Below are 22,760 nucleotides of genomic sequence, written 5' to 3'. Positions count from 1 at the left end.
TCAATGTCAAGAAAACAAAAATCCTCACCACTGGACCAATAAACAACATTCTTATCAAAGGAGAAAAGATTGAAGATGTCAAGGACTTAATTCTTCTTAGATGGACTATCAACAATCAAGGAAACAGCAGTCAAGAAATCAAACAAAGTATTGCATTAGGCAAATCTGCTGCACAAGACCTTTTTAAAGTGTTGAAAAGCAAAGATGTCAGCTTGAGGACTAAGGTGCTCATGATCCAAAGCCATGGTATTTTCAGTAACCTCATATGCATGCAAAAGCTGGACAGTGAATAAGGAAGACCGTAGAAGAATTGATGCTTTGGAGTTATGGTGTTGGGAGAATATTGAAAGTGCCATGGGCTGCCAAAAGAACCAGTAGATCCATTTTGGAATAAGTGCAGCCAGAGCGCTCCTTGGAGACCAAGATGGTCAAAGTTCATGTCTCATACTTCGGACATATTGTCAGGAGTAACCAGTCGCTGGAGAAGGATATCATGTTTGGTATGGTGGCGGGTCAGAGAAAAAGAGGAAGACCCCCAATGAGATGGATTGGCCAAGTGGCAATCGATGGACTCAAACGTGGCAACAGTAGTGAGGTTGACCCAGGATCGGACAGTGTTTCGTTCTGCTGTGCATGGGGTCTCTATGAGTCGATACTGACTTGATGGCACCTAACAATAAGGAGCTCTGGTAGCGTAGTGATTACGAATCCGAATCCGGTTGCGAGCCGCAAGGTCAGTAGTTCGTAACTACCAGCTGTTCTGCGGGAGAAAGATGAGGTTTTCTGTTCCCTAAAGATTTACAGCCTCGGAAACCCTGTACCGGGTCGCTGAGTCGGAACCTACTCCAGGGCACATAACAAGTCACCCACGACCGCCCAAGCTGAGGGAGTGCTCACCCCGCCCCTGAGGCGTGCTGGGGCACTACGGAATGCGCAGCCGCAAATAATCGCTTCCGGGGTGGGCGGGTCAGCGGAAGTGAAGGCTGAGAGGTTGGGCGACCCGCTCTGGTAGGAGGGGCCGTAAGGTGAGTAAGTCCTGGGACGAGGATTGAGGTGAGGAAAGGTGCGTGAGTCACTCCCGAAGTGGGAACGCAGCCTTCCGATCAGGCCATATACTAGGTCCCTGGGCTAGGCGCTGTGCGGAGCCCGCGGCTCTTGTTCCCGCTCGAGTTCTCGCGGTAGCCGGTGTTGGCCTCCTCATTTGCCAGGAAGGGAAGCAGCTGGCCCGGGTTAGTTGTTGCCTCCAGTCACCCAGCCAACGGTGGTCGGGCTAGCCCAGGTGGCTCCTCGGTGCGGCTGCGCTCCCAGACGAACTGCGCCTCTTCTGACCTAGCTTGGCCCGGGAGTCCCGGGCCTGTGGGTCCAAGGGCCGTTCGGGCGGTCGGCGGGAGTTTGGCCGACCTTGGCCTGGGTCGCGTGGAGCCGCCGCGGAGGAGGGGAGGCGTGCCCTGGACCGGCGCCCCGCAGCTGCTTTCCCTCCCAGCGCAGCTCCTTGAGGCCCTCGCGGGTGACAGTCGGCGCAGGTCGCCAATCGCCGGTCCGCTCGGCAAAGTTTCCTGGAACACAGCGCTCTCCGTGCGGCGCCGGCACCCAAGGGTGATGCGACGGGCCCAGCTCTGGCGGTGCGCCCAGTGCCCCGAGGGAGCCGGTGTGGAGACGGAATAACAACCGCCTACTGTGGGGCTGGGGCAGCGCAGGGGTACTGCGACCCAGCCGTGTGGCCGTCGATCGCTGCAGGGCTTCAAGGCTAGGTTGGTGCTTTGGTTCGTCCATCCACCAAACATCTCTGAATGTTTGTGCGGTGGGCTGCGGGAGTCCCTATCCTGACATGCAGCAGTTAGCTAATTACTAGTGTGCGGGAATCGGAATGGTGCCTTGGGACGTGCTGCTTGAACTGAACATGAAGTGAAAGGAGACTGACGTTTCGAACAGAGACAGCAGTGTGGACGAGGCTCCCGCGGGGTCCCACCCTGAAAGGCGGCCGGCAGGGCTGAGGCAGCGGGCGGGCGGCCGGACGGGCTGCGAGCCGGGAACTGCAGGGTCAGGTGACGTCAGGCTGGGCCGGCTCCGGTGAGTTCGGTGTGGAGACGGGGAGAAAGATGAGACGGGACTGGTTGCCGATGCGCTGCGAGTTATGCCCAGGAGTCCGGAGCTCATCCTGCCCAGAGTCCTATGTCAGGGCGTTTTGAACATAGCAGTAACCTGATCAGCAGTGGGTTACCTCTTTGGAGGTAAGATCTGGGAGGAAGCGGTGGTCAGGAGTAAGGGGCAAAGCAGTGAGACATGGAGCTTCCTGCAGGCACTTGCATTCAGCATAGAGCATGGTTCACAGAGGCACTTTGATAAAAGACGCCAACAAAGGTGAGAAGTAAAAGCTGGACCAGGCAATCAGGCGTTTCTAACTAGCATGACCACTGAGTTGTTGTTGTTGTTGTTATGTGCCATCGAGTCGGTTCCGACCCATAGCGACCCTGTATAGGGTTTCCGAGGGTGTAAATCTTTACGGGAGTAGAAAGCCTCATCTTTCTCCCGCGGAGCAGCTGGTAGTTTCGAACCGCTGACCTTAAGGTTCGCAGCCCGATTCGTAACCACTACGTCCCTTCCACTCTCATTTCCTTTCTTCATCTACATCATCAAATGCTTGACACCTCCTCTCCTAGGTGAGAAAGAAACCCTCTGAGGGATGGCTCGTCTTCACAGCCTACCCAGGCACCCTAGTGACTGATCTCTCAAATAGCATTCCCAGCCCTCATGACCCAACCCCCAGTTTACCTTGACAGCCTTATCCTCTGCTCAGCTCTGCTCTACAGATCCTTCACCTTCCTGCCTTGGATCTTTGCTTTTGCTACTGCTTTTCTGCCATCCTATCCTATACAGGGTTGCTATGGGTTGGAACCAACTTGACAGCACTTAATAACAACCCCTTGTACACCTCTGGGGCCGTGGGACCGTAGGGCCGAACTCGCCTGCCTAGTATGACTCTCTTAAGAAAATAGTTGTTAAGTGCCGTCGAGTCATTTCTGACCCATAGCAACTCTGTATAGGGTTTCCGAGGAGCAGCTGGGGAGTTTGAACTGGCAACAAGAAAACAGTTACTATCAGTTAATTCTGATTTATGGTAACCCCATGTGTGCAGAATAGAAGTACACTTCATAGGGATTTTAAGTCTGTAACCTTTCAAAGCAGATCACTAGGCCTTTCTTCTAAGGTGTCTCTTGTTAAGTGCTGTGGAGTTGGTTTCAACTCATAGGGTTTCCAAGGAGTGGCTGGTGAGTTTGAGCCGCCAACCTTGCAGTCCAAACCAACCTTCCCATTAAGTGCTTATCCTACAGCACCACAGGTTGGTTCAAACCTCCATTGTTAAATGCCATCAAGTCAATTTCGACTCATAGTGACCCTATGAGGATAGGGTTTCCGAGGAGCGGGTGATGGGTTTGTTCACAGTCCTGATGTGGTGGTCCTGCACCATCTTCACAATTGCTGTTACACTTGAGCCTTTTACTGCTGTCACTGTGCTAATCCATCTTGTTGGGGATCTCCTTCTTTTTTGCTGTGCTTTCACGTTACCAAACATTATGCCCTTCTCCAGGGACTGGTCCCTTCGTATATATCTGAAGTATTAGAGATGAAGTCAATCACCTTGGCTTCTAAGGAACATTCTAGTTATACTTCTTCCAATACAGATTTGTTCTTCTGGCAGTCCATGGTACCTTTAATATTCTTCTCCAACACCATAACTCAAATACATCAATTCTTCTGTGGTCTTTCTTATTCACTGTCCAACTTTCACATGCATATGAGGCTACTGAAAATACCATGGCTTGGGTTAGGCAAACTTTAGTCCTCAAACTGGTATCTTTGCTCTTCAACACTTTAAAGGTCTTACGCAACAGATTTGCCTAATGTAACCCATCATTTGATTTCTTAACTACTGTTTCCAAGAGCGTTAATGGTGAGTCCAAGCAAAATGAAGTCTTTGACAGCTTCAATCTTCTATTTATTTATTTATTTATTTTATTTATTTATTACTCCAGTGGTGAGGCTTTTTGTTTTCTTTACATTAAAGTACAACCTATACCGAAGGCTGTCGTCTGTGATCATCACTATTTTAAAACCTCTTCTCTTTCACGCAAGCAAGGTTGTATCATCTGCTTATCGCAGGTTGTTAATGCTTCTTGCATTATGTCCTCATCATAGAGATTAAATTAATAAGTATGGTGAAAGAATGCAGCCCTGACTCTATTAGGCAAATTTATTCAGCCTCTTCTCCTGCTAAAATGTGAATTCCTTGAGTACACAATGTCTTAGTATTCCATAGCCCCTGCAGTGCCTAGCACAAAGGCTAATATCATTGATGTTTAATGAACAAGTGAATGAATGAACTCATTGATTACATGTGCTCACCATGAAGGGCACCTGTGAAGAGGTCAGTCAGTAGTGACCCCATGTATCTTTGTCATGTTTTAACAGTTCATTGTTGTTAAGTGCCTTGGAGTTGGTGGTTCCAACTCATAGCTACCTTGTATAGGGTTTCCCAGGAGTAGCTGGTGAACTTGAACCACCAACCTTGCAGTCCATCACATTAACCCACAGTGCCACACCAGGACTCCATTAAACACTTAAAAATCTATATCATTGATTAACCCTCAAGGTAATCTGTTATGGTAGCTGTTCTTAACTCCCTTTTTACCAAGACTTCAAACCCATTCACTGCAGTTTGACCCAATATACTGAATCGGAATATACAATTTAACAAAATCCTAAGTAATTCTTACAGACCTAAAGGTAATTCTTGGGAATCTTGTTAAAATGTAGATTCTAATTCTGTAGATCTGAGGGTGGAAATGCAAATTCTTACAGAGGGTTGATCCATTGAAAGGCTTTTTTACTGATGGACAAGCCAGTGTTCAGAAAGGTTAAATGACTTGTCAATGAAGCCAGTCAGTAGGTGGCTGGGCCCAGATAAACATTTTGGGCTCTTCTCCATGTAGCCTAGTAGACTGAGTCTGACATTCGCTCTCCTGTTCTCTGTCTTGCCTCTCACCCTCGTGGGGGACCAGCATGTTGGGTGTGGTGGCGTGGTCAGGTTTTTTATGCTTCAAGAGTGACTGCTAGCAATGGGCTGAGTTCAACCATGTTCCATAGACTCACATTGACTGGAGATGTGAGAGAGAAGAGGAAGGGCTGGTTGGTCCAAAGTATGATGAGACCCGGGGACACCTGAGCCCATGGACAAGGGCATAGCTACAGAGAGCTAGAGCTAAGAGTGAAGCATCCAGCTGATATGAAGTGAGGTGGAGATGCACAAGAACACCCAAACTTGCACATAGTACCCATTCAACCTAGCTTCAATGGCTTGATAATCAGAACTTCACTAGAGGAAGATTTAAAAAAAAATTTTTTTTTGATAAAGAAAGCAAGGGTAAATTGCTACAATTTGATGAACTTGACGTATACTCATGGAGGTAGTAGCTCAAAATACCAACAGAGAGGGAAGGAGTCTTCACATCAAGTATCAATGCTATCCCTTCTATATATAGGGTAGATAGGGACAGGCAACTTAGACATTGGCAACCTAAAATGAGAGAGCGATAATGAAGTGACTGGCTTACAAGGTTTCAAGAGGGAGTTTAGGTTCAGAGTGTGTGGGGGAAGATAGAGTCCCCCACTGAATAGTTTTCATCTTGTCTTGGTGGGTCTGGTGAGAAGAGATGGTGATAAGATTCTTATGATTCAATAGTGAGTAATGGTTATCATGATTGATTGCAACTGTGACAATTGTAAAGGTAGAAGTAACAAAAACTGGGGAGTAGTTAATCTTACAGTCCACAAACAGAGGACTGTAGGACCTCAAGGGAGAAGAGCACAAGTGGAATGCGGGACCCTATCTAGAGAAGCAGCCACACCAGAGATGGAAGCAGAGATGGGGACATGGAGAGAGGGAGCAGCTGTGGCCTCTAGATTCATGGAAAGAGAGGGACTGAGAGCTGGCGGCCCAGGAGGCAGACTTGCAGAATGTGCCCTTTGGTGCTGCAAATTAGTATATATACCTGAGTGGTTAAAAGAAAAAAAAAAAGCTAAAATGAGTAAGAGAAATATTGTTAGCTGACGGTACATTGTTGTTGTTGTTAGGTGCCATCGAGTTTGTACCGACTCATAACGAACTTATGCACAGCAGAACAAAACACTGCCCAATCCTGCGCCAACCTCACTAATGTTGCCATGCTTGAGGCCATCTATGCTGCCACTTGGCCAATCCAACTCACTGGGGGTCTTCCTCTTTTTCTCTGACCCTCCAACTTACCAAACATGATATCCTTCTCCAGTGACTTGTCCCTCCAGACAGTATGTCTGAAGTATGAGACACGAAGTTTGGCCATCCTGGCCTCCAAGAAGCACTGGCTGCACTTCTTCCAACACAGATCTGTTGGTTCTTTTGGCAGCCCATGGCACTTTCAATATTCTCCTCCACCACCATAACTCCAAAGCATCAATTCTTCTACGGTCTTCCTTATTCACTGTCCAGCTTTCGCATACATATGAGGTTACTGAAAATACCATGGTTTGGGTCGTGCACACCTTAGTCCTCAAGCTGACATCTTTGCTCTTCAACACTTTAAAAAGGTCTTGGGCAGCAGATTTGCCTAATGCAATATGTCGTCTGATCTCTTGACTGCTGCTTCCATGAGTGTTGATAGTTGATCGACAAGGATGAAGTCCTTGACAACTTCAGTCTTTTCTCTGTTGATAAAAATGTTGTTTATCTCACTGACAGACCTGGGAATAATTATCTTCCTCTTCCTCATCTCTATACAAGTTACCTAGAAGCTAACTGAAACATGTTACCTGCATTTGTGTTATCAAATCATGCAGTAAGATTTAATAAACATTATGGCATGTATTAAAGGGTTCTCTCTCCATGCAGTTCTAATTTATTGTACTTCAATTTCTATCCATTTGTATTTGGTCTACTTTAGCTATTTCTAATTAGTAGATATCTACTGATATGTAAGTGAGATTTTGTACAGAATTTTCTGTCCTTGGAATCTTATTAAGTGGTTCCAACAAGTAGGACATGAGGGTATGGTTTGTGTTAACATTTACTGCGTCAAATGTAGATATAAATGAAATAACAATTTCCTCACAATAGCAAAATCTAGAACAGTACATTGAATTTGGTTTAATGTATACAGGCTTCACATTAAAAGGCATTTTTGGAAGGCAAAAATTTTTGGAAGGCAAAAAAAAAAAAAAAAAGTTATTGGTCCAGTGGTGAGGATTTTTGTTTTCTTTACATTGTGATGCAATCCATACTGAAGACTGTGGTCTTTGATCTTCATCAGTAAATATTAAGTCTTCTTCACTTTCAGCAAGCAAGGTTGTAACATCTGCATATCTCAGGTTGTTAACGAGTCTTCCTCCAACCCTGATGCCACGTTTTTTCTTCACATAACCCAGCTTCTTGGATTATTTGCTCAGCATACAGGTTGAATAAGTGTGAAAGAATACAACCCTGTTGCACATCTTTCTTAATTTTAAACCATTAAGTGTTCCCATGTTCTGTTCAAACAACTGCCTCTTGGTCCATGGAGGGGATTATAATCATTAAATGAAACAAAGTATATGTATGATTTGTTGAATGTAAAATTGATGATATGCCCTGTAAACTTTCACTCAATTCCCAATAAAAACAAACAAAAAAAAGTGAATGCTGGGTCAGTGGTACCTACAATTTGTGTTTCTCAAGCTTTGTAGCTACCGAGAGATGCTGCTTACATCAAATCATGCCTTAGGAAACCTAAGGGTCCTAGAAGGCTCCCAGGGTTGGTCAAGCTAAGTCTAAGTTTGGAGAAGCCATTACTGGGCAAGAACAACCTCTTAGATTGGTTTTCTCACCCTGTGAAACCTCAGTAAAGCACTGTTGTCTGTGCTGAACTTTAGTAGGGCTTGTGTGCTGGTCATTGAGTGCTCACTGTGGGGGTTGTTTCACAGGAAGGGTGTTCCTCAAGATGGCCTGATATGAAGGAGTCACGTCTCCAACCTCCCCGAGCTGCCCTGTCCTTTATATGCAGGAGCTGGTTGCAGTGTCAGAGATGGAAGCCAATGTGGTAAGGGGCATCCCCAGGGGCGGGGTGTGCTGGGGAAGGCTGAGCACTGGGCCTGTTGAAGTACTGTGTTAGGAGGGAGATTCAGGTTACCTACTCCTTTCCCCTTGAATGCCTAGAATTGGAGAAAGACCCCTCCGTTCCCTCCCTTAGGTTGGAATCAGTCTATTTCTGCTTGTCTATACAGAGGGAGTGGGGGGGAGGGACCCTGAATATCCCCTATACTCAGCTAATTTATCACCTTTCCACTGGAGCCTTTTAACAGTGGCTGTGCAATGGGTCAAGTTGAGGTTGGCAACAAGAGAACTTGCTCTCATAATTGACAATTTATGTACTTCTGGAGGGTTTCCTGTCCCTGGGATTGAGGAATTCATTCTCCCTAAGAGAAATGGAGCTCTGGTAGCGTAGTGGTTACGAATCGGGCTGTGAACCTTAAGGTAAGTGGTTTGAAACTACCAGCCGCTCCGCAGGAGAAAGATGAGGCTTTCTACTCCCGTAAAGATTTACACCCTCGGAAACCCTGTACAGGGTCGCTATGGGTCGGACCCGACTCGACGGCACTTAACAACAACAACAAGAGAAATGGGAGCTGGGACAGTAGTTGGACTTGCTGTCTCTGAGGTTGTTGGTTGTTGCTATTTCTGCCTTTCTCTACTCTAGACCATCCCAATCTGGCAAAATAAGCCTCATGGGGCTGCTCGCAGTGTTGTGAGAAGAATTGGAACCAACCTGCCCCTGAAGCCATGCCCCCGGGCATCCTTTGAGGTGAGTACACTGGAAGAGTCAAGGTTGGGAGGACAGTGACGCTCTGAGTGTTTATAATGGATCCTGGTCACTGTGTCTTCTTGATTGCATACAGACCTATAACCACAACAGCCAATTTTCCCATAAAGTAATAATTAGTATCTCAGCTTCCTCTGCTAAATGAAACTCCAGAAATCACAGTCATTACAGCGGGCCCAGACACCCTGAACCAGATCTTTTTTTTTTTTTTCTTGAAATTTACGTGAATTGAGTGAAGGTTTACAGAGAATCATCAGTTTTGCATTCAATAAATCATATACTTTGATTCATCTCAATGATTGTAATTCCCTTCAGGTAATAAGCTATCCAACTTCCTATGGTTATTTCCCTTCCACACTTCGTCCTTAGGTAAATGTTGCTCTTTTGATCTTGAGTGGTTGACCATTCCATGGTGAGCATACCTGACTAGTGTTGTTGTCCACCCTGTATATCTATCTACTGCTTGGCTGAAAACTGGGCCATGAGGATGGCTTCTGTTCAGACCTGAAGGGTGGTTGAGGGTCATAGTCTCAGATTCCATCAGTCTTTCTAATAGTAAGCTGTCTTTTTTTTAAAAAAAACAAAAGACTTTTTTTTTGTTGTTCCACATGGTCTCGCCTTCTACCTGGGACCTTCTTAGGTGATTCCTTTCAGAGCAGTTGGTAGTTGTTCTTCTGGTTTCAGAGTCATCATGGTGGCTGATGTTCACAAGTTCTGTTGGACTACTTGATCTTGATTAGATCTTTAGACCAGTTATGCCTGTGCCCTGAGGTTTTCACCTACAACCGTGGCATGTGCCAGCATGGAACACTTAGTGCGTGAATTATGAGACTGGTTGAGCTCTGATGTTCTTTACCAGCCACTTACTCCCTAGCCTCCTCTTTCTGACACCAAGTCTAACCATTCTTTGTTGGGTTCCTTCAAACTTAGCTCTGTGTCTGGGGTGCCTTTAGCAATCACTCTGCAGCAGCCAGGCCTACCTGGTTCAGGTCTCTCAGAACCACTTGGCAATGGAAAGTTTACATTTATTAGGCCCAGCTCCCTCCCACTAAGACCTGCTCCAGACTGGGAACTTTTGTGCACTTGGGGAGTTGAGCCACAAAAGAAATACTAATTTCTCCCTACACAGAGAAGACAGGACTATCTGCATGAAGGGACAGAGGAAACATGAAAGAGCCAAGTTTCTATATGGATGCCAAACTGGGAAGTTTTAGGAGCTAGAATTAGAAGTGCTGCCAGGGTTGGTATTAAAGGCAGGAATGGGGTTGAATATATGTGGGTTAGGGAGTGTCCCATGACACAGATTGCCAGCTTTCCAGAATTGCCTAAACAGTTCTGAGCTATCTCAGAATCAAAGAGAAGGCCAGCTGGAGAGAGTGACTGAGTCCATGGAGGGTGCCCCTCACCTGCTATAACCTGTCCAGTCTTTTGGCCAGTTCAGGTCAGAGGCCCCATAGAGCAGGAGCATGTGTAAGTAGCCTTAGTAATACTGGCTGTTCTACTGATCACATACTAGGTGCCAGGCATGCATTCTGAGCACTGTATATGCACTAACTCATTCAATTGCCAAAGATAAAGGAGTGCTCCGAACCGATCCAGGAAAGCAAGTGAAAGCTTCCCTCAGTAGCCTATTTTAGCAGCACCTCTTGGATCTATAGATGTCCTCTGTGTGACCTTGAAGTGTCAGTTATCTCTTGGAAGTCCCAGATACCCTATCTAAAAGAAATCTCAATCCCTGCAAAGGACAAATCAGAAAATTTCAAAGAGCAGCTCAAGAAGACAAAGTATTATAATGAAATATGCAAAGACTTGGGGTTAGAAAACCAGCGTATTTTAAGCTGAAAGAACTGAAAAAGCCAATTCTCTGGTTATAATACTGAAGGATTCTATAGGCAAACTATTGAATGATGCATCAAAAGAAGATAAGAACACACAGAAACACTGTACCAAAAAGAATTGGTTGATGATCATGATGGTACTGAAGGAAAAAGTTTAAGGTGCCCTGAAGGCTTTTAGCAAAAGACAGCTCCTAGAACTGATAGATTAGCAATTGAAATGTTTCAACAAACTGTTGTAGTGCTAGAAGCATTCATTAGTCTATGCCAAGAAATTTGGAAGACCAAAAAGACTGGAAGAGTTCCTTACAAAGAAAGGTGATCCTACCTACAGAATACAAAAATTATACAACATCATTAATATTATGCAGGTAAAATTTTGCTGGAGATAATTTTTAAATGATTGCAGCAGCACATTGACAGGAAGCTGCTGGAAAATCAAGCTGGATTTAAGAGAAGACATGGAACAAGGGGTATCATTGCTGACATTAGATAGATACTGGCTGAAAGCACAGTATACCAGAAAGCTGTTTGTGTTTTCTAGACTATGCATTCAGCTGTGTGGATAACATTGTAAAGTATGGAATTCCAGAACACCTAACTGTGTTCATGCAGAACCTGTACTTAGACTAAGAGGTAGTTTTTAGAATAGAACAAGTAGACAAGTAGATACTGAGTGGTTTGAAATCCCCAGGTGTGTGTAAGGGTTGTATACTTTCACCATATTTATTCAGTCTGTGCTGAGCAAACCAAGAAGCTGGACTATGTGAAGAACGTGGCATCAGGACTGGAGGTAGACTCATTAACAATCCATTATGCAGATGTCACAGCCTTGTCATTTTCTGAGGAAAATCAAAGACTACAGCCTTCAGTATGGATTAAAATTCAACGTAAAGAAAACTAAAATCCTAACAGGGCCAATAAACAACATCACGATAAACAGGAAAGATTTAAGTTGTTAATCTGTTACTTGGGTCCACATTCAGTGCTCATGGAAGCAGCAGTCAAGAAATCAAACAAGGGCATTACACTGGGCAGATCTGTTACAGAAGACAGCTTTAAAGTGTTAAAGAGCAAAGATGTCAATTTGAGGACTAAAGTATGCCTTACCAAAGCATACTTGAAAAATGAAAAATTTTAATAGCCTCATATGCATGTGAAAGCTGGACAATGAATAAGGAAGTCTGAAGAATTGATGTATTTGAATTACAGTGTTGGCAAAGAATATTGAAAGTACCATGGACTGCCAAAAGGAGAAACAAATTTGTCTCAGAAGAAGTAGCCAGAATGTGTCTTAGAAGCAAAGGTGGCAAGATGTAATCACATACTTCAGGAGGCACCAGGCCCTGGAAAAGGACATCATGTTTGGTAAGGTTAGAGTCACCTCACTTTTTCTAAGCATGAAAAAGAGGAAGCTTTCCAACGAGGTGGATTTACAGTGGTTGCAACAGTGGGCTCCTAAATTGTAAGGATGGTATTAGGACTGGGCAGCATTTTGCTCTGTTGTACATAGGGTTGCTATGAGTCAGAGCCAACTCGATGGAACCTAACGACATCAGTCTCTGATCTACCTACCAAGTTAGAGCAGAAACATCTGAATTTAACTTGTATGCGTTTGAGAAAGTACCCTTGATTTCAATTGTGAAATGAATTGCTTTAAATATTATTTAAGGGAATTTTGCTGTCGTTTTTTATTTTCTAAGTTTAACCATATAAAACTGTTAAATTATTTTAAGTGATAATGGAGAAAGAAAGCTAGAGCATATAATTGAATCCTCCAGACTTTTCATTTAACATAGTGTGATACTTACTTAACTTCTCTGATCCCTTGTTAATTTGGGTTAAAGGGTATTTTTAGAAATCCTATCACGCTTCCTTTCTGTTTAAATCATTATTATATTTTATTTACTCAAACTTGTTTAATAAGTAGATTATCTAGATTTTTTTGTCTAGCAATTACCATTGCTGTAACAATATTCTACACACCACCATTTCTCTGTCAGTTTATTGTACTGTTGTGGCTTGTATGTTGTTGTGATACTGGAAGTTATGCCACTGGTATTTTAAATACCAGTAAGGTCCCCCATGATAGACAAGTTTTAGCTGAGCTTCTAGACTAAGACAGACTAGGGAGGACAGGCAGGTCACTTCTGAATGGTTAGCCTTTGAACACTTTATGAGTAGCAGAAGAACACTCTGATGTAATGCTGAAAGATGAGCCCCTCAAGATGGAAGGCACTCAAAATACACCCGAGGAAGAGCTGCCTCCTTCAAAGTAGAATTTACCTTGATGTGGATGGAGTTAAAACTTTCAGGACCTTCATTTGCTGATAGAGCACAACAAAAATGAGAAGAAACAGCTGCAAACATCCATTAATAATCAGAACATGGAATGCATCATATATAAATCTAGGCAAACTGTAAGTTGTCAAAAATGAAATGGAATACTTAAGTCGAGTGGTATTGGCCATTTTTAATCTGACAATCATATGGTTTACTTTGCTGGGAACAGAAAATTAAAGAGGAATGGTGTCATCTTGATACTCAAACAGAACATTTCAAGATCTATATTGAAATACAATGCTGTGAAAGGATAATGTTTGGTTGTTGTTAAGTACCTTGGAGTCAGTTCTGACTCATAGTGACCCTGCACAGGGTTTCTGAGGCTGCAAATCTTTACTGGAGCAGAAAGCCTCATCTTTCTCCCACGGAAAAGCTGGTAGTTTTGAACTGCCAACTTTTGAGGTTAGCAGCCCGACTCATAACCATTATGCTACCAGAGCTCCTTAGAATATTTATATGCCTCAAATGTTTACTCAACAATCAATGAACCAGTAATGGTGAAATTGAAATGTTTTACCGACTGCTTCAGTTTGAAATTGATCACACATGCAATCAAGATGCATTGGAACACGACAGTGAAACAAACAGGAAGGATCAGTAGTTGGAAAATATGACCTTGGTGATAGAAATTATGCTGGAGATAGCATAATAGAATTTTGTAAGACCAATTACTTATTCATTGAAAGTACCCTTTTTTTCAATAACATAAAAGTCAACTATATACCTGGATACTGATACTAAAGGAGGAAGTCCAAGGTGCATTGAAGGAATTGATGGAATAAAAATGGAAATCTTTCAAGTAAGTGAGGCAGCACAGGAAGCACTCACTCATCTCTGCCAAGAAATTTGGAAGACAACTCTCTGGCCCACTGATTGGAAGAGATCCGTATTTGTACCCATTCCAAAAAAGGTGACCCAACGGAATGCGGAAATCATCGGACAATGTCTTTGATATCCCATGCGAGTAAAGTTTTACTAAAGGTTAAAACAGAAACGGCTACAATCATAAATTGACAGAGAACTTCCAGAGGTTCAAGCTGGATTAAGATGAGGCAGTGAAACGAGGGATATCATTGCTGATGTCTGATGGATCTTGGCTGAAAGCAGAGAATATCAGAAACATGTTTACCTTTGCTTTATTGACTACACAAAGACTTTTGATTGTGAGGATCATGACAAGCTATGGACAACATTGCAAAGTATGAGTATTCTGGAACACTTAATTGTGCTCATGAGGAATCTGTACCTGGACCAAGAGGCAGTTGTTCGAACAGAACAAATGAAAGGTTTAAAATTAAGAAAGGTGTGTGACAAGGTTGTATTCTTCCACCATACTTATTCAGCCTGTATGCTGAGCGAATAATCCAAGAAGCTGGGTTCTATGAAGAAAAATGTGGCTTTAGGATTGGCGGAAGACTCATTAACAACCTGCAATATGCTTGCTTGCTGAAAGTGAAGAGGACTTCACTTTCATTTACTGATCAAAGACCAGAGCCTTAGGTATGGATTACATCTCAATCCTCACCACTGGACCAATAAACATTCTTATCGATGGAGAAAAAATTGAAGTTGTCAAGGACTTCACTCTTCTTGGATCAACTATCAACACTCACGGAAGCAGCAGTCAAGAAATCAAACGACGTATGGGTATTGCATTAGGCAAATCTGCTGCACAAGACCTTTTTAAAGTGTTGAAGAGCAAAGATGTGAGTTGAAGACTAAGGTGCGCCTGACCCAAGCCATGGTATTTTCAATAACCTCGTATGCATGCGAAAGCTGGACAGTGAATAATGAAGACCGTAGAAGAATTGATGCTTTTGAGTTATGGTGTTGGAGGAGAATTGAAAGTGCCATGGGCTGCCAAAGAACCAGTAGATCTGTTTTGGAAGAAATGCAGAGTGCTTCTTGGAGGCCAAGACGGCCAGACTTTGTGTCTCATACTTCATACATACTGTCAGGAGGGACCAGGCGCTGGAGAAGGATATCATGTTTGGTAAGGTGGAGGGTCAGAGAAAAAGAGGAAGACTCCCAACAATATGGATTGGCCAGGTGGCAGCATCTGTGGACTCAACTGTGGCAGCGGTAGTGAGGTTGGCCCAGGATCAGGCAGTGTTTCGGTCTGCTGTGCATAGAGGGTCGCTATGAGTTGGTGCCGACTTGATGGCACCTAACAATAACATATACCTGGATCTCACGTGGTAGAATACACAGGAATCAAGTTGACTACCTCTGTGGGAAGAGAAGTGAAAAAACGCTGTATCGTCAGCCAGAACAAGCCAGGGTCTGACTCTGGAACAGACCATCAACTGCTCATATGCAAATTCAGGCTGAAGCTTAAGATAAAGTAAGTTCATGAGAACCTTAACTATATATCTCACCTGAATTTAGAGACCATCTCAAGAACAGATTTGATGCATTAGACCCTAATTATCGAAGACCAGATAGTTGTGGGATAACATCAAGAACATCATACAGGAAGAAGGCAGTGGTCATTATAAAGACAGAGAAAAGATCAGAGTGGCTGTCAGAGGAGACTATGAAACTTGCTCTAGAGTGTAAACAAGCTAGTGACTGGAAGGAAGATGAAGTACAAGAGTTGAACAGAAAATTTAAAAGGGCAGTGTGAGAACACAAAGTCAAATATTAAAATGAAATGTGCAAAAACCTAGTATTAGAAAACCAAAAGGGAAGAATACGCTTAGCATTTCTCAAGCTGAAAAAAAAAGAAGAAAACATTCAAGTCTCAAATTGTAGTACTGAAGGATTGATTCTTTGAGCAAAATGGAAGGGTAGGTAGCTCTGTACGATAAACACTGGACTACAGTGTGAGCCACCAGCTGCTCTAAGGAAAAAAGAGACTTTCTGCTCCCACAAAGATTTACCACTTCAGAAACCCCTATGAGTTTGAACTTAACAGCATGTGTAAAATAGTGACATTGGTAACATCAAAAGAGAGTCACTGTACCAGAACAAACTGGTACTGAAGGCATTGTGAAAAACAAGGCTCCAGGAATTGATGGACTAGAAACAGAAATCTTTCAGTAAATTGACTCCTCAGTGCATGTGCTCACTCATCCATCATGAAATTGGGAAGAAAGCTACTTGCTAACCAATTGAAAGAGCTCCATTCCAAAGAAAGGTGGCCCAAAGGAATGTGAAAATCAAACAGTATCATTAATATCACATGCAAGTAAAATTCTGCTGAATTCAAAAAAGGTTGCTGCCGTACATCAGCAGGGAGCAGCCAGAAATTCAAGCCGGATTCAGAAGAGAATGTGGAACAAGAGGGAGATCATTGCTCATGTCAGATGAATCTTGGCTGAAAGCAGAAAACACTAGAAATATGTTTGCTTATGCTTTATTGACTATGTGAAGACTTTTGACTATGGATCATGACAAGCATTATTGCAAATAATGGGTATCCCAGACCACTTGATTGTGCTCTTGGGGAACCTGTACCACGACCAAGAGGCAGTCGTTAACAACAGAACAAGGGGATACTGAATGGTTTAAAATCAGGAAAGGTGTGTGCCATACTTATTCAATCTGTATGCTGAGCAAATAATTTGAGAAGCTGGATTATATGAGAAGAACTTGGCATCAAGATTGTAGGAAGGCTCATTTAAAACCTGTGGCACTGTGTTACGGCAAGGTCTGTTTAAACCACAAGGTCAGCAGTTTAAACTCACTAGCTGCTCTTGGAAACCCTACACAGGGTTGCTAAGAGTCAGAACCAACTTGATGACACTTAACAATATGCAGATAGCACAACTTTGCTTGCTGAAAGCAAAGAGGATTTGAAATACTAATGAAGATCAAAGCCTTAAGAATGGATTGCACCTCAATGTAAAGGAAATGAAAATCCTCACAAATGAACGAGAAATAACATCATGATAAATGGAGAAAAGTTTGAAGTTGTCAAAGACTTCAGTTTGCTTAGATCCATAATCAGTGGTCATGGAAGCAGCTATCAAGAAATCAAACAACATATTGCATTGGGCAAATCTGCTGCACAGGACCACTTTAAAGTGTTAACGAGCAAAGATAGAAGTTCGAGGATTCAGGTGTACCTGACACAGCCACAGTATTTTCAGTTGCTTATTATGTATGTGAAAGTTGGACAGTAAATAAGACTGGAGAACAATTAATGCATTTGAACTACGGTGCCGGTAAAGAATATGCCAAGTACCATGGGCTGCCAGAACAAACAAGTCTGTCATGGAACAAGTACAGCCTGAATGCTCCTTAAAAGTAAGGATGACTAGACATGTCTCTTGTTCTATGGACATATTATCAGGAAGGACCAGTCCCTAGAGAAAGACATCATGCTTGGGAAAGTGGAGGGACAGCAAAAAAGTGGAAAACTCCCAATTAGATGAATTGACATAGTGTCAGCAAACCACAATTGTGAGGATGGCGCAGGACCATGCAGTGATTTTGTTCTGTTGTGCATAGGGTCACTATGAGTCAGAACTGACTCAACAGCACATAACAGCAACAAACTATATTAATCCCAGTTACCTATAAAGGATTGCAAAGTGTTAGCCTGTGAGAAACTTCTTGGTGATGTAACAAGCTGTTGCAGCTATATATTCTTGCAACCAGCAGGCAAGATGGTCTTGGACAGTGTCCACTTCTGTTAAGAGGTAACACTGGCCAGTGTCAGCAAACATTTTCTATAAAGGACCAAATAGTAAATGCAGGTCAGTCTGTTCAACTTGAAAGGAGCCATAGACAGTACATCAACCAATAGATGCTGTTTTCCAGTAAAACTTTTTAAAAACACCACAATACCTGCTCTAGGCTATCATGTTTTAGTTGAATGGGTGATAACTGGCCCCTTCCGTATTCCACATAGCAGCCAGAGTAATCTTTCTAGTCTTCAAGTCCAATGTTTACTTACCTACTTAAAAACCTCCAATGCTTGTCATTGATCTTAGAATCAATGCTTCTAAGTTACTCTTCAGCCTCTCCCAACCACCCCTCACCTTCTCTGCTCCAACCATGCTGAACTGTTTGCAATACTATTAACTCTTGCTTCTGGCCTCTTATCCAAGCTCTTTCCAATCAGGAACGCTCTTCTCTCTTTCTAGGAAGCCTCCTTGACCCGTCCTATGTAAGTTACACAGTCCCTCTGCTTGTCTCATCACAATGTCAGTTAATGTTTACTGATGACTTTTGCTTCCCCACAGGCCCTACCCAACATCTCTGACCTGTGTCTGAGGGATGTACCCCCAGTTCCTACCCTGGCTGACATCGCCTGGATTGCTGCAGATGAAGAAGAGACCTATGCCCGGGTCAGGTAACTGAGGCAACAACCAGTGTGCTGGAGGATAGGAAGTTTCTTCCCAGATGAAGTAGCAGGCAGCAGAGAGTTCTTGTGAGCCTGAGTAAAATAGGAATGAGACAGTGTTGCTGTCTGCAGTCCCAGGACTCAAGAGAGGGAGCAGAAGCCACGCAGTGTTAACTCTTATAGGAGAGGATGAAAGACTTTTAGAAAGGGTTCAGTATAGTAACTACCTCTTACTGAAAATCAGTCTTTACCTGGTGCAGGAGTGATACTCGCCCCCTGAGGCACACGTGGAAGCCCAGCCCTCTGATTGTTATGCAGCGCAATGCCTCAGTGCCCAACCTGCGAGGGTCCGAGGAAAGGCTCCTGGCCCTGAAGAAACCAGGCCTGCCCGCTTTAAGCCGTACCACAGAGCTGCAGGATGAGCTGAGCCACCTGCGCAGCCAGATTGCCAAGATTGTGGCAGGCGATGCAGGTAGGAGCCACTAAACCAGGCCAGAGTAAACAGCAGGCTGTTCCTTTTTCCACTGGGTTTGGGGCAGGATAGGGATAAGGAAAATGGTGGACAACCCTGGTTGCCCTCATACCTAGCTAGCTGGCTTATAGTGTCCCTTAGATGTTTTTGCCACCAGTCATTTTTGACTGAATGGTTTAGTTAGGAGCAAAATCTTCCTGGTTCCTATGACCCTAGGCAGATTCCTCTCGACCACAAAAACCAGCATCCCTTTCTGTCTTCCATAAAGGTACCCTTAGTAGCTTTCCTTTTCAGTGAGAAATAATTGTTTCCCTTCCCTATCAGCCAGATGTGCCCCTTTTAAGCTCCTATTTTCCCTTCCATTGTCTACCAGAGACCACCATTCTGCTTGCAGTTAGGGCAAAACCACTGGGTATTGATGGGAATCTGCCTTGACTAGAAGGCATGGAACACCAACAGGTGGACTTCTCCCAAGATGCTCATATGTCTTCCATCCCTTTTTTCTTTTGTGTGTGTGGGGGCGGGGGAGGGTGGTCCTCATTGACCAGTAGTTCCTGAACCTTAGCCTATGGTAAAGCAAATCAGTGCTCTCTGAAGTCTCCACATATGGAAGTTTCATTTCTACATATGGAAGTTCCATGAAGGCATTACATTGACCTTTCCACTTGACATTTCTCGGCTTTTTTTTGTCATACAAAAGACATTTTTAAAATCAGAAAAAAAATTAAAAATTGAAGAAATACTGCCCATTAAAATTTGGGAAACTGGGAAGACCATCACCATTATTTTTTTCTGCAGAACATTTCTTCTGCTTCATAGGTAGCAGGATTCAAAGGAACATAATCAAAAGTACTAACCCTGCTATAATGGAGAAGTCAGGTCTTGGTTCTGTCATTAGTGCTTGTCCCTTTGTAGCCTACTGTGAGGGGCAGATCTTCTCCCTGGAAGCTCCCAGGATATGTCATGTCAGCCCAGGAAGTGAATGATAAGTAGGCAGTGCTATGGGGGAAAAAATACTGCTTATTATATTCTAGTCCCAATGTCCATCCATACCTATTGTTTTCTCTTTCAGCTTCGGCTTCATTAACGCCAGATTTCTTATCTCCAGGAAGTTCAAATGTCTCTTCTCCCTTACCTTGTTTTGGATCCTCATTCCACTCTACGACTTCCTTTGTCATTAGTGACATCACCGAGGAGACCGAGGTAGAGGTCCCTGAGCTTCCATCAGTCCCCCTGCTTTGTTCTGCCAGCCCTGAATGTTGCAAACCGGAAAACAAAGCCACCTGCAGCTCGTCTGAAGAGGATGACTGCATGTCTCTGTCCAAGGCCAGCAGTTTTGCAGACATGATGGGTATCCTGAAGGACTTTCACCGGATGAAACAGAGCCAAGATCTGTAAGTATTTGATGAGAAGCTTGGTGGGATGTTTACTGTTTAGTTGCCCATGGCAGTGATCTAATAGAATTTGAAACTAATGCACACAGTGCCTAGTAGACAGTACAGCCTCAGTAGCAGTATTGATTGTACACAAAGCTTGCTAGCTACCCTTCTGCTGGTACCTGGGGTCACATCTTCAGTAAACAGCAACACTTTGTTGGATTACGTCACCCCAAATCAAATGTTAGATTAGCAGGGATCCTTCAAGAAGGTTTATCTAATCCAACTCTGTCTCACAGGCACCTTTACTTCTCAGTGATATTGAGGTAGTGGTGGTAGCATGCCATGGAGTTGGTTCCAACCCAGTGACCCTGTACAGGGTTTCTGAGGCTGTAAATCTTTATGGATCAGAAAGCCTCATCTTTCTTCTGTAGAATGGCTGGTAGTTTCGAACTGCTGACCTTAAGGGTAGCAGCCCGACTCATAACCAATACGCTACCAGAGCCTTAAAGTCATGGTTGCATGACATATATTTATCTCAAATTGGTGGACTTTTTTTGGTGGTGGGAGAATTTCATAAAATTGGGGGTTCTGTTTTAGATTACAGTGGTTTATTAAGCAGACCAACCCTGCAAACTCATGAATTTGAGAAGAAAGCTTTTGAGACTGACAGGTAGTTTCTATGTTAAAAATACCTCAACTTACTGACTTAGAATCCCCAGTGGGATTCTAGGTGTTTCTGTTCGTGGGAGGGAGTTTGGGAACTGAGAAACCCATGAGGCAGAAAGGTGGTAGAGCACCTGCCTGAAGGAGTCACCACCCATCTTGAACATTGTCTCTCCAGATGTGAGTATCACCAGAGAGCTTGTTGAAATGCAGGTTCTTGGCATCTTTGTTCATATGTTTCAGATCCTGACCTTGAAGAAAGAGGGAGTCTGTGTGTGTGTGTGTGTCATTGTGAGAGAGAGAAGGTATACAAAGCAAAACAGGTTCTCATTCAGGTTCTCATTCAATACTTTCTACACATAATATTTAAGAACATTGGCTACAGTCTTCACATTGTGTCAACACTCTTCAGTATTTCCATTCTAGTTCCTTTACAAATTCACTTTTACTTTCTTTCTCTGACCTTAGCCAGGTTGGTCATACTAAATCATAGTTCTTTGTATTCGCCAGCTGCTGCTGCTGCTTCTGGGCTCCCCTGGGTCTTTTTCTTTTGGTCACAGTATTTTATAGATCGACTCTTAAACTTTCTCTTGTCTCTTGTACCAGATTAGATCTAAGACCCTCACTTGCAAACCTTTGTCCCCTTGTATCCTGGGATCTTTTGTCTTATTAGGAAGAGTTGAATTGATGAGGATGAATGAGAAAGTAGCCCAATCTTACAATCTCAGAAATGTGACAGATGAAAGGCATGTCTTAGTTTTGCTTTCAAGGTTCAATAACCAGTCATTGACCCTTATACCTAGTTTAATGGCCAGTAAACTGTCTTCATGATAATCTATTTTAATTCACTCAAAAATCAGCTGTTTCTCATGGAATCCACATTTAATAGGCAATTTGAACCTACCTCAAGTCTGGAGTTGGTTTTATTCCTCCTGGGGCCTTATGTTGTGAAGATTTTGTTCTAAATTCTAGATCCTTTCATTAAAAAAAAACAACTGCTCTTTTGATGGAGACAGGGTAGTACGAAATCATCAGCCTGAATCTAGGAAAATTGCTAAGTTGTCCAAAATTAAATGGAATGCATGAATTTTTTCATCAGACCTAGTAAGTCACAACTGCTAAGAGTCATTGACTGACTTCCCTGACATTCTCTGGAGAAATGTTACTAAGAATAGAGTCAGAGGTGAGAGCAGAGGCTTAGCCACCAGAGGCCAACTGTGACAGGTTATAGCGTTTTACTTTGCCCATTCTAGTTGAGAGCATAAGATTTAGAACAGGGAGTTCTGGTGTGGCTGTGTGGGTTAATGCGTCACACTGCAAAGCCGTTTGAACTGCAAGGTTGGCAGTTCAAGCTCACCTGCTGCTCCTTGGAAACACTATATATAGGGTTGCTATGGGTCGGAACCAATTCGACGCACAGCAACAACCACAACAACCCTGTAGGATAAGCACTGAACTGCTAACCACAAAGTTGGTGGTTCAAACCCACCAGTCAGTTGCTTCTCAGAAACCCTATACAGAGTCGCTGTGAGTCAGAACTGACTAGATGGCACTGAACTACCACCTTGGTTTTGAGTTCTGGATTCACCACTTGAGTAATGAATGACTTTAGGCAATTGCATAAACTTTCTGTGCTTCAGTTTCCTCATCTGCAAAAGGAGAATGTAATAGTACCTACCCTCATAGGAAATTGAGAGAATGTCTGTGGATTAAGTACTCTGTAAACATCAGTTCTTATTGGGTCTCCAGGAGCCGGAGTTTACTGAAGGAGGAAGACCCTGCTGTCCTCATCTCTGAGGTCCTGAGGAGAAAGTTTGCTCTGAAGGAAGAAGATATCACAAGGAAAGGACAATGACAACATCCAGCTCTGCAAAATCAATCTCATGC

General features: G+C 43.5%; 1 protein-coding gene across 1 annotated transcript; it reads left to right on the top strand.

The window, feature by feature from the left end:
* The first annotated feature begins 1,006 nt into the window (after window positions 1–1,006).
* Window positions 1,007–22,728, top strand: MTFR1L (mitochondrial fission regulator 1-like). Its single transcript, XM_006862393.1, has 7 exons — window positions 1,007–1,053; window positions 8,010–8,108; window positions 8,766–8,870; window positions 18,259–18,368; window positions 18,620–18,831; window positions 19,904–20,225; window positions 22,623–22,728. Exons 2-7 carry the CDS (start codon window positions 8,067–8,069, stop codon window positions 22,726–22,728), a joined length of 897 nt encoding a protein of 298 aa, XP_006862455.1. The 5' UTR covers window positions 1,007–1,053; window positions 8,010–8,066.
* Window positions 22,729–22,760: the final 32 nt, after the last annotated feature.

This window comes from Chrysochloris asiatica, unplaced genomic scaffold (genome assembly GCF_000296735.1).
Source record: "Chrysochloris asiatica unplaced genomic scaffold, ChrAsi1.0 scaffold00047, whole genome shotgun sequence".
NCBI classification, from domain to species: Eukaryota; Metazoa; Chordata; class Mammalia; order Afrosoricida; family Chrysochloridae; genus Chrysochloris; species Chrysochloris asiatica.
Note: the sequence above shows the minus strand (reverse complement) of the source record. Positions and strands in the feature narration are given on the sequence as shown.